The 18784-nt window shown below is 46.3% G+C and overlaps 1 protein-coding gene across 1 annotated transcript; it reads left to right on the top strand.

Moving 5' to 3' along the window:
• The first annotated feature begins 9211 nt into the window (after positions 1-9211).
• Positions 9212-13537, top strand: SNAI1 (snail family transcriptional repressor 1). The gene is made up of 3 exons (XM_030533198.1): positions 9212-9401; positions 10403-10918; positions 12349-13537. Exons 1-3 carry the CDS (start codon positions 9323-9325, stop codon positions 12528-12530), a joined length of 777 nt encoding a protein of 258 aa, XP_030389058.1. The 5' UTR covers positions 9212-9322; the 3' UTR covers positions 12531-13537.
• The last annotated feature ends 5247 nt before the right edge of the window (positions 13538-18784 follow it).

Here is an 18784-nt window from a genome sequence, read left to right as displayed (position 1 = left end):
CACAAGGATGCCTCGGTGTGTTTTGTTCATCCAGTGTTCAGAAACTCTGTATTAAAGATAGGCTTAGCCAACAAATGGTAGTTTGATTTCTTAACCAGCTGCAGTAATTTCTGAACGTGTGTGAAGTACTCTGCCAGAGCATCTTTCAGCTCATTGTCAGCAGCCACCCTTGAGGCCATAGCATATCCAACATGCTCCTTGTTGGTGTTAATCTAATCTGTCCTATTTGGAACTATAAAGTCCCAGTTTCTAGGAGTGAGATGGCAGTAAAGAGGAGACTTAGCAAGAAGGAGGGATACCATGCAGTTAAGCAAGAGTGGAGGGTGTTTTTGTTCTGAACTAAAGTTTATCCTCAAGTCAGCTGAATAGGTCTGATAGATTTGTCAACCTCCACCTTATCAATTAGTGATGAAAGGTGACACCAACAATCCATGTCTAAACACAGTCAGCCTTGCTTCATTACAATGAATCCCACTGATGATACGTTAAAAATCTCAAACAACTTTCCATGTGAAGGATGCCTGTGATCTACAATACTAATGAAATGTATCTTGGATTCTAATTTCTCCTGACTTACAAAAGCACTATGTCTCTAACTATCTAAGGTACTCATTTGGCCTCTATCATTGCTCATATTTATTTGGTACTCATATTTGAGTGCCTCACAATCTTCTATATATTTATCCACACCTTGGAAACTGAGGCTCAGCGGGTGTATCTCCACTGCACTAAGACTGGTGGCTGCTCCAGGTCAGCAGACTTGGGTTCATGGGGTGCAGGGCCTGTGGGGCTATAAAATTGCAGTGCACACATTCAGGTGTGGGATGGAGCCTAGGCTCTGAGACCCCCTCATGAGGGGGAGGGTCCCAGAGCCTAGGGTGCATCCCAAAAGTCTACATTGCAATTTTCTAGCCCTGCAAGTCTGAGCCGGCTGAATGGTCTGGGTACAGCTGTGCCAATTGTCTTTTATCATAGTGTAGACAGACCCAGACAGGCTAAGTGACTTGCTCACGGTCACATAAGAAATCTTATGGTCGTGGAGCAGGGAATTGAAGTCTCAAGTTCTAGGTTAATGTCTAGCCTCTGGACCATCCTTCCTGTTGGTAATTTCATCATAAAAGATTCTTTCCTAGTATAAGCAGCAAAGAATCCTGTGGCACCTTATAGACTAACAGACGTTTTGGAGCATGAGCTTTCGTGGGTGAATATCCACTTCCTCAGATGCATGTAATGGAAATATCCAGGGGCAGGTGCCACAGGATTCTTTGCTGCTTTTACAGATCCAGACTAACACGGCTACCCTCTGATACTTTCCTAGTATAGACATGGACCTAGTTAAGTGGTGTTGAGTTAATCTGAATAGGAAAGAATCCCCCTTTTTCCTCCTTGTCTAGACAAGGCCTCAGGCTGCATATGGAGAAAGTATCTTCTGAGTGCCCTACTCCAGTGCTGGAAACTACAAAGGAAGAGACTGAAAGGAAGGAGCACTTAAATAAAGGAGCCATTTGTCCATCTGCAATGGTAGATGGAGCTAAATTGCAACTTTTTAAAACAAAGACACCTTTCATCTGAAAGACCTTTAGGTTACCTGCTGTCCCAATCTATGCTCAGGATAGCATGGGAGAGGAGTAAGAAGGAATAAAAGAAGTGACAATTGATGAGATCCACTAAGGTGCTTAAGTCTCATTTTCAGCCATTGCTGTGATCCTTAAATCTGCTCAGCTGCCTAAAGTCAGTAGGGGCCTAAATTCAGTCACTGCCTAAGTTTTTGCAGTAAAAAATCCCTTGGTGCTTGTTTCTGCCTCGGAACATGTGCGCTGCTGCCTCGCAGTAGGGGCCTGGGCTTGGGCCCCTAAGTCCTGGGGTGATTCATAAACTGGGGAAGATAGGCATTCAGGTGCATAATGTGTGGGCAGTGCCAATCCCCAGTGCATGTTCAGAGACTGCCTACACAATTGATGCAAATTCACATGCAGAGCTCAAACAGCCTGGGGGCAGGAGGGAAGGCAGAGGAGGATCTCTCTTTAACTATTAGCTTGTGTAGGGTACTTACCCATGATGTGGGAGACCCTGATTTTTTTTCTCTCTCTCTCTCTCTCTCTCTCACACTCACTCTCACGCACATGATGAGAAGGGGTTTGAACAAGAATCTACCCCATCTCAGATGAGGCTAGGGAATATTCCGAGGTGGGGCTTCTTCAATCTCACTTTAGTTGTTCCACTTTAATTAAGTAATTGAATATTATTTGAGCCAGAGAAAGTTTGAATGATTCTATAAAGGGTACGGCATTCACTTGAGAGGTGTCAAAGCCCTGTTCAAGCCCCTTCTCATCAGGCAGGGCAGGGACTTATACAGGAGTGGGGGAAGTCTCCCACATCCTGGATGAGTACTCTAACCAGTGGGCTAAAGGTTATAAGGGAGGTCTCTAATAGGCAGTTAGGTGCCTGCATGTTAAGGCCAATCTTTCCACAGTTCATGAATCACTAGCAGAGATAGGGTGCCTCCCTATAGCTGGGATTTAAGTGCTGAACTCAGGGTTAAGTACACAACCCTCTCCTCAGCACCTCTTGTTGGCTCTCTGCTTGGCATGCTGGCTCTGTGGATCATGTGTGATCTGTGATTGATCAATGCACTCAAATGTTCAATACTTTGCAGCTGATTATACCCTACACCCACCTCTTTTTCATACTAATTTTGAGACTGTTACTGGGATCTTTTTTGTGAGGGGGGGGAAAAAGAACAACTTTTTACTGTCTTGAGGTGGTCACAGCTGGAGATTTAGCCCCATGGCTCAAATTAACATTAATTGTAATTTCCTGGTTAAACCCCCATGTTTTTGAGTGCTGGCCCATAAATTCCTTTTTCATAATGCCCTTTTCTAGTACATGGAAAATCACATCACAAAGAAGCTATAATGGCCTCTAAACAGCAGAGGGAGTCCTTGCATTTTAGAGAAACTAGGTGCAGTATCTATTTTGACCAATGTGAACTGAAGCCATGTACACATTGCAGGCAGCCTGTCTTGTGGGCCTCTTCTCTGTCAGCTATCATCAACTCCTTTCTTTAGAGTATTCCTTAGAATCGTGCTCCAATGTTTGTTATAACAGTACCAGTCCCACGGAGTTGCAATGCTGGGTCAAATCATGCATCTAAATAAAAAGTCGATCAGTCTTACATGAAGTTTGCCTCAGTGAAGTATTAGAACTTGCTTTTTGTTACAGGAAAGTTCCACTTACAGCTCTAGCTCCTCAGCACATGGAAGCAACTGTCAGAGTTTTGCTTTTACAGTTAAAATACAACAGGAATTTGTAAATGGCCTCCTATTGAGCAGAGAACTTAAAAATGAGAAAATCCTAAGTAGATAATCTAGCTCATCCTCTGGCTAATGCTGGATTTCTCCCTGTGCTTTATAAACATGACTAGCATGACTGTTGGAGAAGAGGCTGCTCACTTCTTAAAAGGAAACCACTCAAGTGGGTACCGGTAACAAAGTCCCCCACAAAAGGGCAGGCTATTAGCACTACCCACTCAATAGATGCAACAAGCAAGTGATGGGCAAACCCTGAGCCCTAAAGGCTATTAGGGCAACAAGGGAGCAACTATAGACAGGCTGAAGGTGGACCTAACAACAGAAAATCAACACAAATGATGCACCCAAGGATATTCTTTGCACCCCTTTGATTTCCACACACCATCAGGCAACGTAGTGGATCTTGCCTGGGTGACTTGCATTCATTCTGCAGAATCCTAGCAGATCTTCAATGATCATTCTATCCAAAAGCTATTTGACTTCAGAACAGTCAGTCCAGGGATGAATTTAGCCCGACGTTTTTCACTGCCTCCATTTGTTTGTGGAGGGCCTAAACCATTACTCATGTGCCCAATGGCAAACCACTCCTCCAGCTGAAGTCAACAAAGCTGAATGAAAGGAGTGACTGCTGCTGCTCTGCTAGTCGGCTTCAGCCTGCATCCTAGCAGAATGCAAGGTCCATAGAACAGCAAAAGGCTAGTGCAGGACGCAGAAGAGAAATTATCTACTGTGCCATTAAAGGATTCCCATCATGTTCTTTCCCCTTCCTTCCTCAGCCATTACAAGACTAAAGTCAACAGCTCTGTTAGAACCAACAGGAACTCCAGACTTTTATAGCAGATGGCTGGACCTGTGCTGTCAAATTTTACAGCAAAGGGGAAATGTAACTAATTTGAGAGGGTCAGTGTGAGGCAGGAGCAAAAACTTTGGCTGAGTCCTTTAAAGTGAAAATTAATTCTTCTTTATAGTGCTAGGAAACTGGGCTATTCTCACTCTCCTTTGGCAAGCTGGCTATGTTTGCCACCCTCCAACTAATCCATGCCTCGGGGCAAACTGAAACATCTGCGGTATGCCCATAACCCCCCACCCCCAACTGTAAGTCAGTATCCACTTGCATTAAAGCTTCAGTGGCGAATTATTCAAATAATCATTGCATGGGTGGGGGGGGGGTAACTGACCACTCATATATGGGGCGGGGAAAGGGACCCCAATCGATTTTGAGGGATTAGGAAACAGCTCCCAGTAAAGAGCTGTGTATTCTGAACAGCCCCAGTGGTTGGTCCCTGATTCTAATTAACCGCCAGGAAAGCAAGAAGCCCAAGCCAAACCGCCCGCGTTAGCTCAGAGCAAGTGCGTCTCATCGCCACCTCGGGGTGCCTGGGTAAGGACTGCCCGCTGCTACAGCTCACCTAGGTCCATCTTTCAACTTGCAGACAGCAGCCAAGGTGAGCACGTTTGGAAGTCAGGAACGCTCCAGGGCTTTGTTCATTACAGATGGGAAATACCGGGGGTCTGAACTTTTCCTGTATAGAATATTCCCAGCTCTGCGGGTTGCAAAGCTCCCTTTCCAAACGCGCCCCGAAGCGGTGCCGGGTTGAAGTCTGCTGCCAGGGTGAGACAATAGCCCTGCCAGAGGTGTGAACTGCCCCAGTTCTTCTCCATGGGGCGTTGGAGGGACACCATCAAATTTAACACCTGCCTGTCTGGAAAGTTTTTGCCTACTGCTGTGACAAGTCACACTCACCCTTCCTGCAATGGAACAACCTCGGGGAGCAGGAGAAATCGCTTCCTCTGGTTTTGCGGGTAGCGCATTTGACAGCGGTTTTCCCTGTCAGTTTTACAGGTTTCCCTGCTGGAGTAGTTCCTTCCGTTGCTTGAGGGAGCCTTTTCACAGGTACACGAGAAAGGGGAGAAACTTAAAACAACAGTGACGTTTCAATCGTAAAATTAAAACCGACCAAAAATGGCAGAAGGAACTCCTAGGCAGGGCTACTACCTACAACTGGCTTTCAACCGGCCAAGGTTGGCTGGTGCCTCAGGGTAACCTGTCGACACTACTAGCTGTTGCGTGGCTGATTGTTTTAGCTGCACCGCTAGTCGGTTCTGGGCTCATTAGGACAGCATGGGCCGGATTTGGGTTGGATCTCAACCTAATCGACCCCCTGCGCTTACAGTCCAGAGCAAGGGAATTTTGTCCGTCCATATCAGCCCTTGTGTGGCTCTGCGCTACTAGTCAGGTTTTCCTTTTGCTGGCTAGAGGATTCCTCATTAGGGAGAAATGCTGAAACACTGAATGTTGGCCCAGCACGTGTTCCATTCACCATTGCTGTCAACGAGAGCCTCTCTGCTGACTTCAGCGGCAGCTGAATCTTGCGGCTAGAGACACTGATTGAATCAATCGTTACAGTTCATGGAGAGACGCCAATTGACTTCAACAGGTTTTTGTTTTCTTTGGTTTTTATCAGGCCCCTAATACCTTAGCTAGACAGCCAGCTAGAAATAATGTATTCAGCAGGAGCAATCAGCAGGATTTACTGGCTGTTTTCTGGTTTAAACTCACTTTTTTCAAGTTTTTCTTCAACTAAAATACTTAATGGTCTGAGGACACATCTATGCCTACCAAACTGGTCCCTGTTAATAATTGCCTCTTCCTTATAGTCAATGCGGCCTGCCTCAAGCAGGATTTGTGTCTCGTGAAATGGAGATGCCTTTGAAATTCAATAGAGGTGCACCTGAGCAGGGGTCAGAATTTTCCTGCCTTTATGGGTATTTGCATCTGGGAGTTCAGTGTGGGGGAGAGCCAGGAGGATAGGATCTGAACTCAGGGGAAGTGGGTCGGTATTTAAACGTGGGAGAAAAGTGTGCGCTGATGGGGGTGTTGAGTCAGTCACCTGCCCAGATCCATTAAAGAGCTTTTTTATTTCCAAGAAAGGGTGAATTTTAGTAAAACTACATGGTACAGCATTTGGGGGGTGTCCTCCCCCCCACCCCCAGCACAAGTGGCACATTTGAGCTGCAATTCCATTTTCCAAATCCTCTGCTGGCTACAGGAGTATGGGGTTGACAAGATTACACGTGGCTGATCTAATTAAAGGTTCACAATTACATTATGCTAACTTGATTTCTGAAATGATTTTCTTTACAATGGAGTTTTCCTTATATTTTAAGTAGATGACCTGTATCTCTGGCTTCAGGCAATGCTGGTCTGTGTGTCTGACACCCGTTAGCATATCCTCACACTCCTGTTTAGCTTTAAGCCAGTCAGATCACCTTGCCAACTGTCTGTAGTATTTTGATTTTTAGATTTCCTAGGACAAAAAACTTGATGCGTTTTATACAAACTACAATTTTCCCCCGGGAAACAACGTGCAGCCACTTTTCTAAATCACTCACTTATTATAAATTCCTTCTTGGATCATCCCCCTTCTGTCAATAGCACCTCACTTTATGACCCTATGGAACTGTCTCCACCTCCTTTAACTTCTCCTAATTGTGTCAATTTTGACTCACTCCAGCACAATAGGAGTTACCAACTTGAAAGGGCAGTGATCTGGGCCCAATCCAAATCCCATTGAAATCAATGGGAAACGTCAGTGGGAGTCTCTGTCCTGCTTTTAAAGGGGGGGGGGGGTCTTCGAAGGGAGTTTGGTCTGAGTTAGAACTGCAGTTTAGCGAGCGTTTGTTGTGCCTGCGGATACATATATTTTTAAAAGCAATGGAACATCTGTCAGTTTGGTTGAGGAGGGACCCTGCTGCTCCTGTCTATATTTTAAGGCGTTGCCAGCTACAGCCATAAGAGTAGTGAATCATTACGGTAATAGCAGCAACGTGATTTGTGCATCCTCTAATTTTATTCTAGATTTTTCTTTAAATAATCCGCTTTGCAAATTTTCATTTTATCTCCCTCTATTCAAAACCACGCAAGAAAGTATTTAAATGCAGCAGTCTAATAAACGAAGAGTAGAACGTGGCTAGGGGCGTTCTCATGTCCAGCAGCGCAGTCCCAGAGTTGTCTGAGAGCTGGGGTTTCTATCTCCTCACCATTTGGGTGAAGTTATTAGTCAAGCCATGTGTACGCTAGAAAAATTGCACCGGTTTAGCCATATCCATTAAAAATCAGTCTAGTTAAACCAGTGTAAACGCCAACTGTAGATGACCATGTCGACACACTTCAATGGGTTTAACACTTGCTTGAATCGGTTTAGTTTAATAGGAAACTGTTTAAACAGAGAGGAGCGGCCTCTTAAATTCAGGGCTGTCCCGTTGATATATGGGTTTGGGGCATTAAAAAAAATGATTGCAGTGTAAACTGTGTAACAACGCCTCCCTGTTACTGGTTATTCCTCTCCCCTCCCCACACCCCTATTTTTAAACCCTTTGAATTTGAACCCTTTCAAAATAGCAGCTCATCATGAAACTTGTCTCCTCCAGTAGCAAGGAGAATAAATCCCGATTTATTCGGATCTGAATACAGTTTTCCTTAAATGCCTGCAGAGGGCGATGCTGACCTAATCTGGAAAGGGCCGGTGAAGCCTCTGTTCCACGTGGTGGTGTATTTGTTTGAAAAAAAAAATAGCAAATAGATTTATGAATTAGGTCAATAATTAAAATCGAATCAGTTCAAGGCGTCTGCTCTTGTCCTAAACTGGGCCTGGCGCACAGAAAGTTGTCTGGAGCAATGAAATAGAAGATGTTTGAGAGGAGGTTCTTTGCTGATTGCTTTTCACTTTAATTTCTATCACCTTGTAAACTTCCCTAGTCTAGCTCGTTTTTTGGTGTCTTGCCTGTCTCACTTTCCCCCGGTGCTTGATGATGTGCAGATACCAATCTAGCAGCTCTTTAGCTTGCTTCCAGGCCTCCTCACAGATATCTGTACCAACGGCCCAAATTATTCTGGGGCTGAGCCTCTTCAGCCTACCCCCACATTGCCCAGGGCTTCCCAGGCCCGCACCTGCTGTCCCTGGAATGCGGAGGGCGCAGGTGGCATCTGGTTGACACGTGTGAACTTGCAGCCTAGGAGAGGAAGCAAAGTTCACCAAAGAGACAGGAGTTGTCTTGAAATCGGTGCTAATGCCTCCCTCTGTAGCAGTTCTTTAAAGACATGTGCTGCTTTGGGGACCTAAACACCCAGCTGGACCTGAGCACAAACATATTAGCTTGCGCAAGTCTCCCCAGAGAAACCCTTTTTTTCGGAGCAATTTGCGAAAGCTGGACCTCACTGGGTGCTTTCTGTGAGAGGTCCCAGCTGTAGGGGCTGGGCCTGGGATTTGGGTCTGCTTCTGGTGGAGGGAAGAGCCAACTTTGATGTTCAAATGCGGTCTGGATTGAAACTCGCCCAAAGTCTGTCCATGACAGCGCTTGGACTGTGTCCCTAGCCAGTACAGGGATCAGAGGCGGAGAGCATGTCTGGGTGCTTGAAACCGGAGAATATCTGGGCTAAAGGGTGGAATTGACAGCAACAGAAAGGAGCTTCCTTGGGCACCGTCAGCCTGACTCTGTGCGTCTCCCACTTGCTGCTTTGCAAAGGCGCCTCTGACCGGTAACTCGGGGGCCCTAGTTGCTCTTCTCTGTGCCCCACACGTGTGGGGGGGCTCTTGCCAGCCCCGGACCATGGGACTCGGTGCAGCCGGTGCGTGCAGAGACGGGCTGGCCAGATCTCTGGGCGGAAGCCTCACCTTGTCCTGGCCCAGGGCCCTGGGGCTCCGGGAGCTCTGGCAGTGCTGGGGCTCTGGGGCTGGGCGAGAACAGGCTGCACCCACTGGCCCCCAGGACGGCGGAGACCCACCCCGCCGCCGGCCATTGGCTGCCAAGTGACAAGGGGCGTGTCTGTCTCGCCCCCTCCCGGGCCCATATTAGCAGCCGCTCGCTGGTGGGTTGCCGAGGTGGGTTGCGGCAGCCGGGGGACTGGCCGGCGGGGGCGGAGGATTTTAGGGCCAGCGTCCCTTGAAGGCCCGGGTAGCTGGGGAGAGCGAGTGAGCAATCGAGCAAGTGGAGACGCGCCTGGCCGCAAGATGCCGCGCTCCTTTCTGGTGAAGAAGCATTTCTCGGTCAGCAAGAAACCCAACTACAGCGAGCTGGAGAGTCAGACCGGTAAGTGTCCCCGCCACGGGGGCTGCAGGGGGGCGCTGCGGGCTGGCCACGGGGACAGGAGCTGCTGGGGGCTGGGCACGGGAGCCGCTGGGGGCTGGGCACAGGGACTGGAGCTGCTGGGGGCAGGAATTACAGGGAGGCGTAAGGAGCTGGACACAGGGCCGGGAGCTGCTGGGGGCACGGGAGCGGGAGGCGCTGGAGATTGGACACGAGGGTAGGAGCTGCAGGGAGGCGTAGGGAGCTGGGCACGGGGACTGGAGCTCCAGGGAAGCGCTGGGGGTTGGCGGGGGCGTCGGGAGCTGGGCACGGGGACTGGAGTTGGAATGGGAGCTGGGCAGAGGGAGCAGGAGCTGCAGGGAGGCGCTGGGGACGGGGTCCGGGGCTGGAAAAGGGCACTGTCCGCGCTGTGACTTCGCCAGGCTGGTGCACCCCGGGCACTGGAAGCTGCGCGTGTTGCGTCCAGGGCGCCACCCACGTGCGAACACCGCGGCCGTGAGCGGAGCCAGGGGCGCGGCCTGACTGGTACCGGCCTGGGCCTGCGTTGTCCGCGCAGGGGTCTGCCGGAGGGAGCCCGGCATGTGGCGGCTGCCCATGTGCTGGCGCCGGGAGGGCCGGCTGGGCGCGGTGCACAGGCAGCGCACCTGCCTTGCAGCCTGAGTCACGGGAACCCTTGGCCCAGTCTGCGCCCCGCGTTAGACACGCCGCCCTCGCTGATCCGCTAGTAGGGCCGCGCTGCAGAGTAGCGCCCGGCGCTGCGCACAGCACCCGCGGTCCGAGCGTGGCCCGGCCAGGAGCTCTGGGCCCCCACGGCAGCCGCGGGAGCGGAGGGACCCCGCTGTGCGCTTTCCCTGCGCGGTTCGCGCTGCTGGGGCCCGATTCTGCCCCCACCCCACAGAGTTCAGTCACAGGTCCCGGGATCAGGCCCCTCCCCAGCCTTGCGCTCTGAATGTGGCTGCGCATCCTGGGACTGGCTAACCGCCGCCCGCTCTGCTTCTTTCCAGTGATCGTGTCGCCCTTTCTGTACGAGAAGTGCCCCCTGTCCCTCATCCCCCAGCCGGAGGTCCTGAGCTCGGGGGCCTACTACCCCCCGCTTGTGTGGGACACGGGGCTGCTCTCCAACTTCTTCACCTCGGAGACGGAATACAAGACATGCGCCGCTTCCCCCAGCCCAGAGTCCAAGCCCCTAGACCTGACCTCCCTGTCCAGCGAGGAGGATGAAGGCAAGACCTCTGATCCACCCAGCCCGGCCTCTTCTGCCACCGAGGCGGAGAAATTCCAGTGTAGTCAATGCAACAAGTCCTATTCCACCTTTGCGGGCCTTTCCAAGCACAAACAATTGCACTGTGATTCCCAGACCAGGAAATCTTTTAGCTGCAAGTACTGTGAGAAGGAGTATGTGAGCCTGGGGGCTCTCAAGATGCACATCCGAAGCCATACCCTGCCCTGCGTGTGTAAAATCTGCGGCAAGGCTTTCTCCAGGCCCTGGCTCCTGCAGGGCCACATCAGAACCCACACAGGTAACAGCTGACTCTGGAGTTTCTCCCTTATCTCCTCCTGCTCCTGCCTCAACCCCCAGGCCTGCAGCCTGAAGCGAAGCAACAGTTTTGTATCTTATCTGGGGAAGATAAGGGCTTCCCAAACCCTGAGACTTCTCTCTATAAAATGCCCTTTAAATACCTTTCTGCTAAAATCAGAGGGCAGATTCGTAATGGGTGTAAAATCAGGATAACTCCATTCGGTTCATTTTGCACCCTTGAGGATCTGGCCCCAGGTGTTCTAAAGAGTGCAGGGAGAATTAATGTTGAAAGCTTGAGCAGAGATGCACTTTCAGTGACAGTTCTGTGGTTTGGGTATGTTCTCACCCTTTTGTTAAACAGCTAACCCGCTTACCTATGCAAGACGCACTCCTGCTCCTTCTCCCCTGCCCCTTTCCTCCATGCTTTTTTAGCTCCTGGAGTAGACCACCTTGATATGAACACTGGCCTGTTACCCAGCATCCCTTTAATCCCCAAGCATGTGAATCCCTCGTGAATCAAGGAGGATAAGCTTAGTTCCAACACAAAAGCATCATTTCAAACCTCATTGGTTTTCATTGTTTGGCTAATGGTACTATTGAGCAGGGAGAAGGGGACACTGAAGGCTCATGGTCTGTGTAGGCAGGTGCTTTAATGTAGCAATGCTGTTAGCATCGTGCACCTGTTACTGTAGTGCCTCAGGCAAAGCAACAGACTTGCAGCTGCCAGCCTGTTGAAGCTTTTAGCTTTTAATCCAAGAAGTATCGCATTTACAATGCATCTCCCTCAGCATCCTTTGTGCTTGCCACAGGGATAGTTTAATTGTTGCTTGGTGCTGATTTCACACCCTCTTAAAGTACTAAAGATGATGTTTGAAGGAAACTAGAAAGACTTAATTGTGCTTTCTGAATTGAGCAGGCACATTTCTTTCTCCAGCCTTTCTGCCAGGAATTCACCCTGCTTTTCAGCACTGGGAGGTGGATGAACAGAAAAGGAAATAGCTATGCTCCAGTTCTAGAGCCCTCTGCTTTCAAGCACTGCCTGCTGTGACACAATAATACTCACTGTGCAGTCAGGTTCAACGACACCAAACCTTCCCATGAAATATTTGTGTCCTTAATTACTTTGTGAAATCATGAGGGTTTTACCTTTCCCTGGCTTTACTTTTTATACAATCTTGTGGAACTGTTTGGGAATGCTCTCTTCACTACTGAATTCCTAAGTGTAGCATTTTGTCTAAGTGGATCACACACATACCAATGTACATGCATTTATACAGAGAGATTTAGAAATGTCCTTTAAAATCTCAATGAAGTGCTCAGTATTTTTTCAAAGAGCTTTTAACAAACTTTGCCCATTGAATGGCTCACTCTTTGATATTCTCTATGTGTTGATGCACTATTTAATTGTGAATGCTTCTCTTTGTTTTATAGGTGAAAAGCCTTTTTCCTGTACACACTGCAATAGAGCCTTTGCTGACCGCTCTAATCTCCGAGCCCACCTGCAGACTCATTCAGATGTAAAGAAGTATCAATGCAAAACCTGCTCCCGGACTTTCTCCCGAATGTCACTACTTCACAAACATGAAGAAACGGGCTGCTCTGGAACTCGCTAAAGGTTCTAAACCCCAAGGACTCTGACATGCAAATACATGTATTGTTACTAGTTTCTATAGGAGGTAGTTTCCTTCTTATTGCCATTACAGTGTCTATGAAGCCCTGTATATCCAGCTGCTTTGGGCCTTAAATGATATTTTTACCATGTTCTTCATCTTTATACCTCTGGCGCAATTTAAAGGTCTGATCCTTCTTCCATTGAAGTCAGTGGTGAAACTCTAATTGACTTCTGTCACCACAGGATCAGACCCTCTACTATGATTGACTGTGCCTTATATAAAATGAAGGCATGAAGAGTTTCCCTCCACTTCAGCTAAATTCAGTGGATGCCGGATCAGGCTTATTGATATCAATCTGAGTGTTGCTATAGACTAAACAGGTGCCTGTTGGTTGCTGAAGTCACCCAGCACCTTGCAGGATTGCGCCCTGAATCATGACATACAGCTGGTCTGAAATATATATCACAGTTGTCTGTGTAGTTTTTTGTTTTATTTTTTTAATGAAGGACAAAAGCGAAGTGTTAAACATAAACCCCTTCTCCTTGATTATGTATATGCCGCCTGCAGAAGGTGTAACTATGCAATAATACAGTATCACATTAGTTCTCAAGCAGCTGCTTCTCCCCCAACACAATGACAATTTGCAATGCCTACAAGATTAACAATGTCCATAAAAGGCATTGGTAGCCATTTCAAACAAGAATCCTGTTTACAGAGCAGCTATGCACTCAAGCACCTGTTAATATGACTCTTAACAACTGCTTTTCAAGAGAACTGTGACTAATAGCAGGCACTTGTCAGATGATACAATGGTGGCTTGTGCAAAGCACTGGCCATTGACAGGTGTGTGCCAAAAGAGCTATTTATGGTTATTGACAGGTGCCTAGTGAATGCATCTTTCTTTGTACATTTGTTTTCACACAATCATAACAGAGTATGTTTACATTTCAAAGGTACACTGGTATTTATATTTTTGTGCCACAATTTTGTACTGATGAAACTTTTTATATAATTATATACAGTTTATTGATATTCAATAAAATGGTTAATTTATAATATGGTCTTGTGGCTACTTTTTTCTTTTTAAACAGCGACTGCACACTTGAAACTGCAACAAAAATATATACAAGGGACCAGACTGTGACTCACTCGTGTGTAGACTCCTTATCAGATTTTGTGTTAATAATGGCTCACTAATGTGAACAAGGGGTACTCGCTGTCTGGCTCAAAAACTGATGACAACGCTTTAAATTCCTGAAAGCTCTTATGAACCTATGTAGCTGAAGGTAAATGGCAACGGTAATCTGACCATAGCACCAGTAGTAGTAATATGTCCTGAATGCACATGAAAAGGGGTAGTAGGTGGCTGTAATCATGGAGATGTGTTTTAGATAAAATTTGTGATGCAGCTGCAAAGAGCCTTTGTTAGAGTGAAATTAAAAAGTGGTTCATTTGGGGAAGTACATGATATGTCTTAATCACAGACACAGCTCACCCTTTTCTCTTTTCAGTTGAGTCAGAGACAGCAGACATGGAAAAGACCTATTAGGTCATCTCCCATCCACCAAACAATGCATGAATGTTCTCACCGGTTATTTTCTAGTGCTCTTTTCCCAGAAATATCCCAATCACTTCCCTTGCGACACTATTCAAGGATCTTAGCCAATGCCACAATCAGAAAGCTCCTCCTGATATCAGCCTAAATCTGTACCCTTTGTAGCGTTGAAAAGGGGTGGATGACCCTGTGACAAGCACAGTGCTGGGGTGCAGGTTATCTGCCTGCCACTGCAGTCTTAAACTTCATGATTTATGGCTTGTTTACACTTGAAAGTTGATTTGGATTGAGGTTGAATGTGAATTTAAAGCATGACCACTATTCCTGATTAGCTCCAGGTGCAGACAAGCCATATTATAGAGTAGTCTGAGACAACCTAGTGCAGCAAATGCCTAAGACTTGTCAACACTAATGCTCCCACCACCATGTTCAATGGTGGGGCTGTACCACAGTGAGAGATCACTAGCAATGCTTGGGGAGAGAAAGCATGTCTAACTTCCTCCATCTCTAAAAGGGATAATAATGCCCCTTACCCCTGAGATGGAACTTGGTTCATGTAATGTTTGCAAAATGATTTCTTTGAGACCCTTGGTTGGAAAGCAAAACAGAATTATAAATTATTAGTAAATCATTTCTTTCCCTTTTCCTTTACTGAACTTGAAATACTGTGGCATGGCAGAGTGGAGTTAATTGGTGACTCTGATACTATACATTCTGTATTTGCCTTGGTGCCATTTCCATTAATGGAGCCATTTTATGGGCCCAATCCTTGCACTCCCAAAACACTCATTGCAGACTATGGGAATTTTGAATGCTTAAAGAGTGCCAGATTGGCCAGTTAATTGGCTGGAGGATGTAAATCTATATTTTACAGATTGGCTTTCCTACAGGCTAAATTTTTCGTTGCTGTCCCATTTTCCCCCACCCACCCGGTTTTCATGATCTCTGAGATATGGTTTTTAAATCAGAAACAAGAGTGATGTTTCACTCCCAGCATTACGTGTCTCCATTTCACCTTTTTAAATCATTGGAAATGGATAAAATCAATTCAGCAGCTTCCAGTCAAACACTTACTGCATAATTTCCTTTGGGTTTCAAAAGGCATTTTTATAAAACAGGAAGATGTGTGGTTGTAAAATGGAACAGATCTGCTGTGCAGTCATTCTTTAATTAAGTGCTCACCCAGCATAAACCAACTTTCCCATCGGAGCCTGGCTCGTTACAATCTTTATTATTGAGTAAGGGAGGAAGTTGGAGTTTTGTTGGATTATTTCCCCCCCCTTTTCCCAACAGGAAACAAATGACATTAAAAAACCCAAACCTAGTGAAATTAAAAAAAAGAGACAGAGCATTTCACTAATTACTTTCCGCTTTTTATCTATAAAATCCTGGATTTGCAGTAGTAACTAAATTGTTAAAAAGGGGAAAATGTCTAGAAGGGACCACCTTAAGGACTAGGAAAGGAGACAGAGGTTAGGTCTGGGCATTCAGGGAACAAATATTTATAAACACGCTTTTTATATGTAGAAGGAGTGTGTGTTATATGTGCTTTGAGAGCCTTGATTGGAAGGTACAAAATAACAGCTGAGTGTTTTATTTTTCAGTTCTTTGATACGACTATTCAGTTATTATTTTGTTTAGTGTTCTGACTTTGTGTGGGTGTTCAACTAAATATTAAGGGCCATACCTGTCTTTGGTCCATGCTTGCCATAGCTCAGGGTGTAGGGCAAGGCTGGCATAAGGCCCAAACCAAACATTTTTGTGTAGTTATGTGAATGAAGAATCACCCCACTAGTTCACATTGCACGTACTGTCAAACAGAGTTAAATATGCTGGCCAAGCACCTAGCAATCCTGTTCCATTTGTTAAGAACATAAGAATGGCCACAATGGGTCAGACCAAAGGTCCATCCATCTCAGTGTCCTGTCTGCTGACAGTGGCCAATGCCATGTGCCCCAGAGGCAATGAACAGAACAGATAATCATCAAGTCCTCAGTGGTTTGAGCATTGGCCTGCTAAACCCAGGGTTGTGAGTTCAATCCTTGAGGGGGCCAGTTGGGGATTGGTCCTGCTTTGAGCAGGGGGTTGGACTAGATGACCTCCTGAGATCCCTTCCAATCCTAACAATCCATGATTCTAAGTGATCCATCCCATCACCCAATCTCAGCTTCTGGCAAGCAGAGGCTAGGGACACCATGCCCATCCTTGCTAATAGACATTGATGGACTTGTCGTCCATGAACTTATCTAGTTCTTTGTTTGGGACTGATGGTTTTTCCTTGCATTTACATCCATTGAGGCTAAATCCTGCCTGTGCCATTGGCTTCAAGGGGATTATATTAATATGCGTAAAACAGACCAAAAAGGGTTTGTTCCACATGTGAAAAACCTTATCTTCTGCAATTCTTGGGCTAAATTGTGGCCTACTCAGCTACATTCCGGTCTTTGGATGGATGAGGTTTGGGATGCAGGGCTTTTTGAATTAAGGGATTGGGGGAGGATAAATATAGTTTGAAAACAGCAGAAACAAGAAACCCAAACTATTTGGAAACATGACAGGCCAATGATCTGGCCTTGCCCATGTTATAACTATATCCTGGTGTAGAGGATGGGGCAGGATGTGGCCAAAGCACCTTGCACTTCATGGCCAGTTATTGTTGGTGTAATTTAGAGCAGCCTCTAAGGCTGTGTTTATACTATAGACCTTACAGCGGCAGAGCTTTACTGCTGGAGCTGCACCGCTGTAAGGTCTCCTTTGTAGCTGCTCTATGCCAGCAGGAGAGAGCTCTCCCACCTGCATAATTAAACCACCTCTAAAAAGTGGTGGTAGCTATGTCGGTGGGAGACGCGCTCCTGCCAGCATAGTGCTGTCCACATAGGTGCTTTTGAAGGTGAAACATATGTCGATCAGGGGTGTGTTTTTTCACACCCCGCCTGACAAAAGTTTTGCTGACCAAAGTGCTAGTGTAGACATAGCCTAAAGCTATTTTAAATTATGCCTGGGTCAGTAATGGCTCTTGGTCTATCTCAGGATCAGGGAAGTGGCTTAGAACCACCTCCCCTCACTCCCTTGGAATCTGTGCTGATCACAGCTCAGCCAGAGCCCTGGATCAGCCTCACTATTTTAAAAACATGTTTTGAACCACAAATACGACTTTGGAGATGTTTTAAAGTCCTTTCAGTTTTTATATACATTAATTCTATTGTGTCACAAACTGGTGAAAACCTAGACTGAGCCAGTGATGTTAAGAAATCACTTTTAAGTGAGAGATAGGGTTATATAGCGGGTAAAGCATTGGACTGACTCTTAGGAAACATGGGTTCTATTCCCATTGCTACCACTGGCCCATGAGGTGACTTCAGACAAGTCATTTCACTTCTTTCTGCCTCAGTTTCCTCATCTGTAAAATGAGGATAATGATACTTAAGGCTTGTCTACACATACACTCAGGAAAATTAATCCAAATGAATTTTTAAAGTGGATTAGTTAAACTGCATTAAATCTCTGGGTGGACAGTCTTGTTTAATTCTGAAGTTAATTAAGGAAGTGAATTAAACTAAACTGAATTAAGGCCACCACAATTCTGAATAAGAGTTCCCACAATGTCTTAATGTAGTTTAATTAATCCACTTTAAATTCACACTTTTAATTAATTTGGATTCACTTTCCTGAGCGTTCTGGTGTAGACAAGCTCTCACCTCTTTTGCGAAGTCTTTGAGATCTACAGATGAAAACTGGTAGGCATTATTTTAATTATTCAGGTTTTCTTGTTTATTTTTTACAAAACAATACCTCCATGTTAGCTATAATGGCAGAACACACCTTCAGAAAGTGATGCCCATTCTGAAAGGATTCTGCAGTCATGCATCATATCATAAGCCAGGGAGTCATCCCTGACTCGCTAACTGGCTCTGTAAAGTGCAGACTTGATGACTAAGGCAGAGGTTCATGCTGAAGTATGGGCTTGCTTTTTTTTTTTTTTAATTTCCAGAAATAAACACAGCGTAAAGCTGGTCTCCTGAGCCCATGTGTTTTACCCAGGTAGGAAGGACTATAGTTTCTGAGGAGGGCAGGAGACCTGTGATTAACAGGAGGAGCCATTTGGTGACCACCTTGTGTGACCATCTGCAAAAGATTATATTGTCAGTGCTAATAAAAGCTGTGATTCAATCAACTTAACTCCAGGTATCACAAGGGGCCCCTGCACACAAGGGGCTGCAATTGTTGAAGATCGTGAACCCCAGTGAGCAGGGTTTGTTGGCTCTGCATTGACATTCTCTTTGAGCTGGAAGTGTTTTGTTTTGTGTTACACTGACAGAGTAAATGTTTGAACTCCCAGTTTTAATTTCCACTCACTCTGAAGTACCTTTCAAACAAGCACATACGTCCTCCCTGCTTTTAGGCAAACCAAGCAGTGCATTTTCTTTCTGTAGGTTTTCACCCCCCACCGAGTGAATTAAGGTTGATTTGAAAGCAGGGCCAGCTAATATATCTGTGTCTTTATCAGCAGCCCAAGAGAAGGATGCGCTAAACCGCCCCAACCAGGAACAGCTTTAGAACTTCTGGTGCCCCAAGCTACTCTAAATTACACTGCCCCATACAGGGTCAGAGATGGGAGAGTTTAAAGCAAAACAAAAGCTTTAGGATTTCACTTTACTTCAAAAGAAAGTTGCCTATAGAAGTATTCTTCCCCTCAACC

Source organism: Gopherus evgoodei, chromosome 14 (assembly GCF_007399415.2).
Source record: "Gopherus evgoodei ecotype Sinaloan lineage chromosome 14, rGopEvg1_v1.p, whole genome shotgun sequence".
Lineage (NCBI taxonomy): Eukaryota > Metazoa > Chordata > Testudines > Testudinidae > Gopherus > Gopherus evgoodei.
The sequence above is the reverse complement of the archived record's forward strand: the minus strand, read 5'-3'. Positions and strand labels throughout refer to the sequence as shown.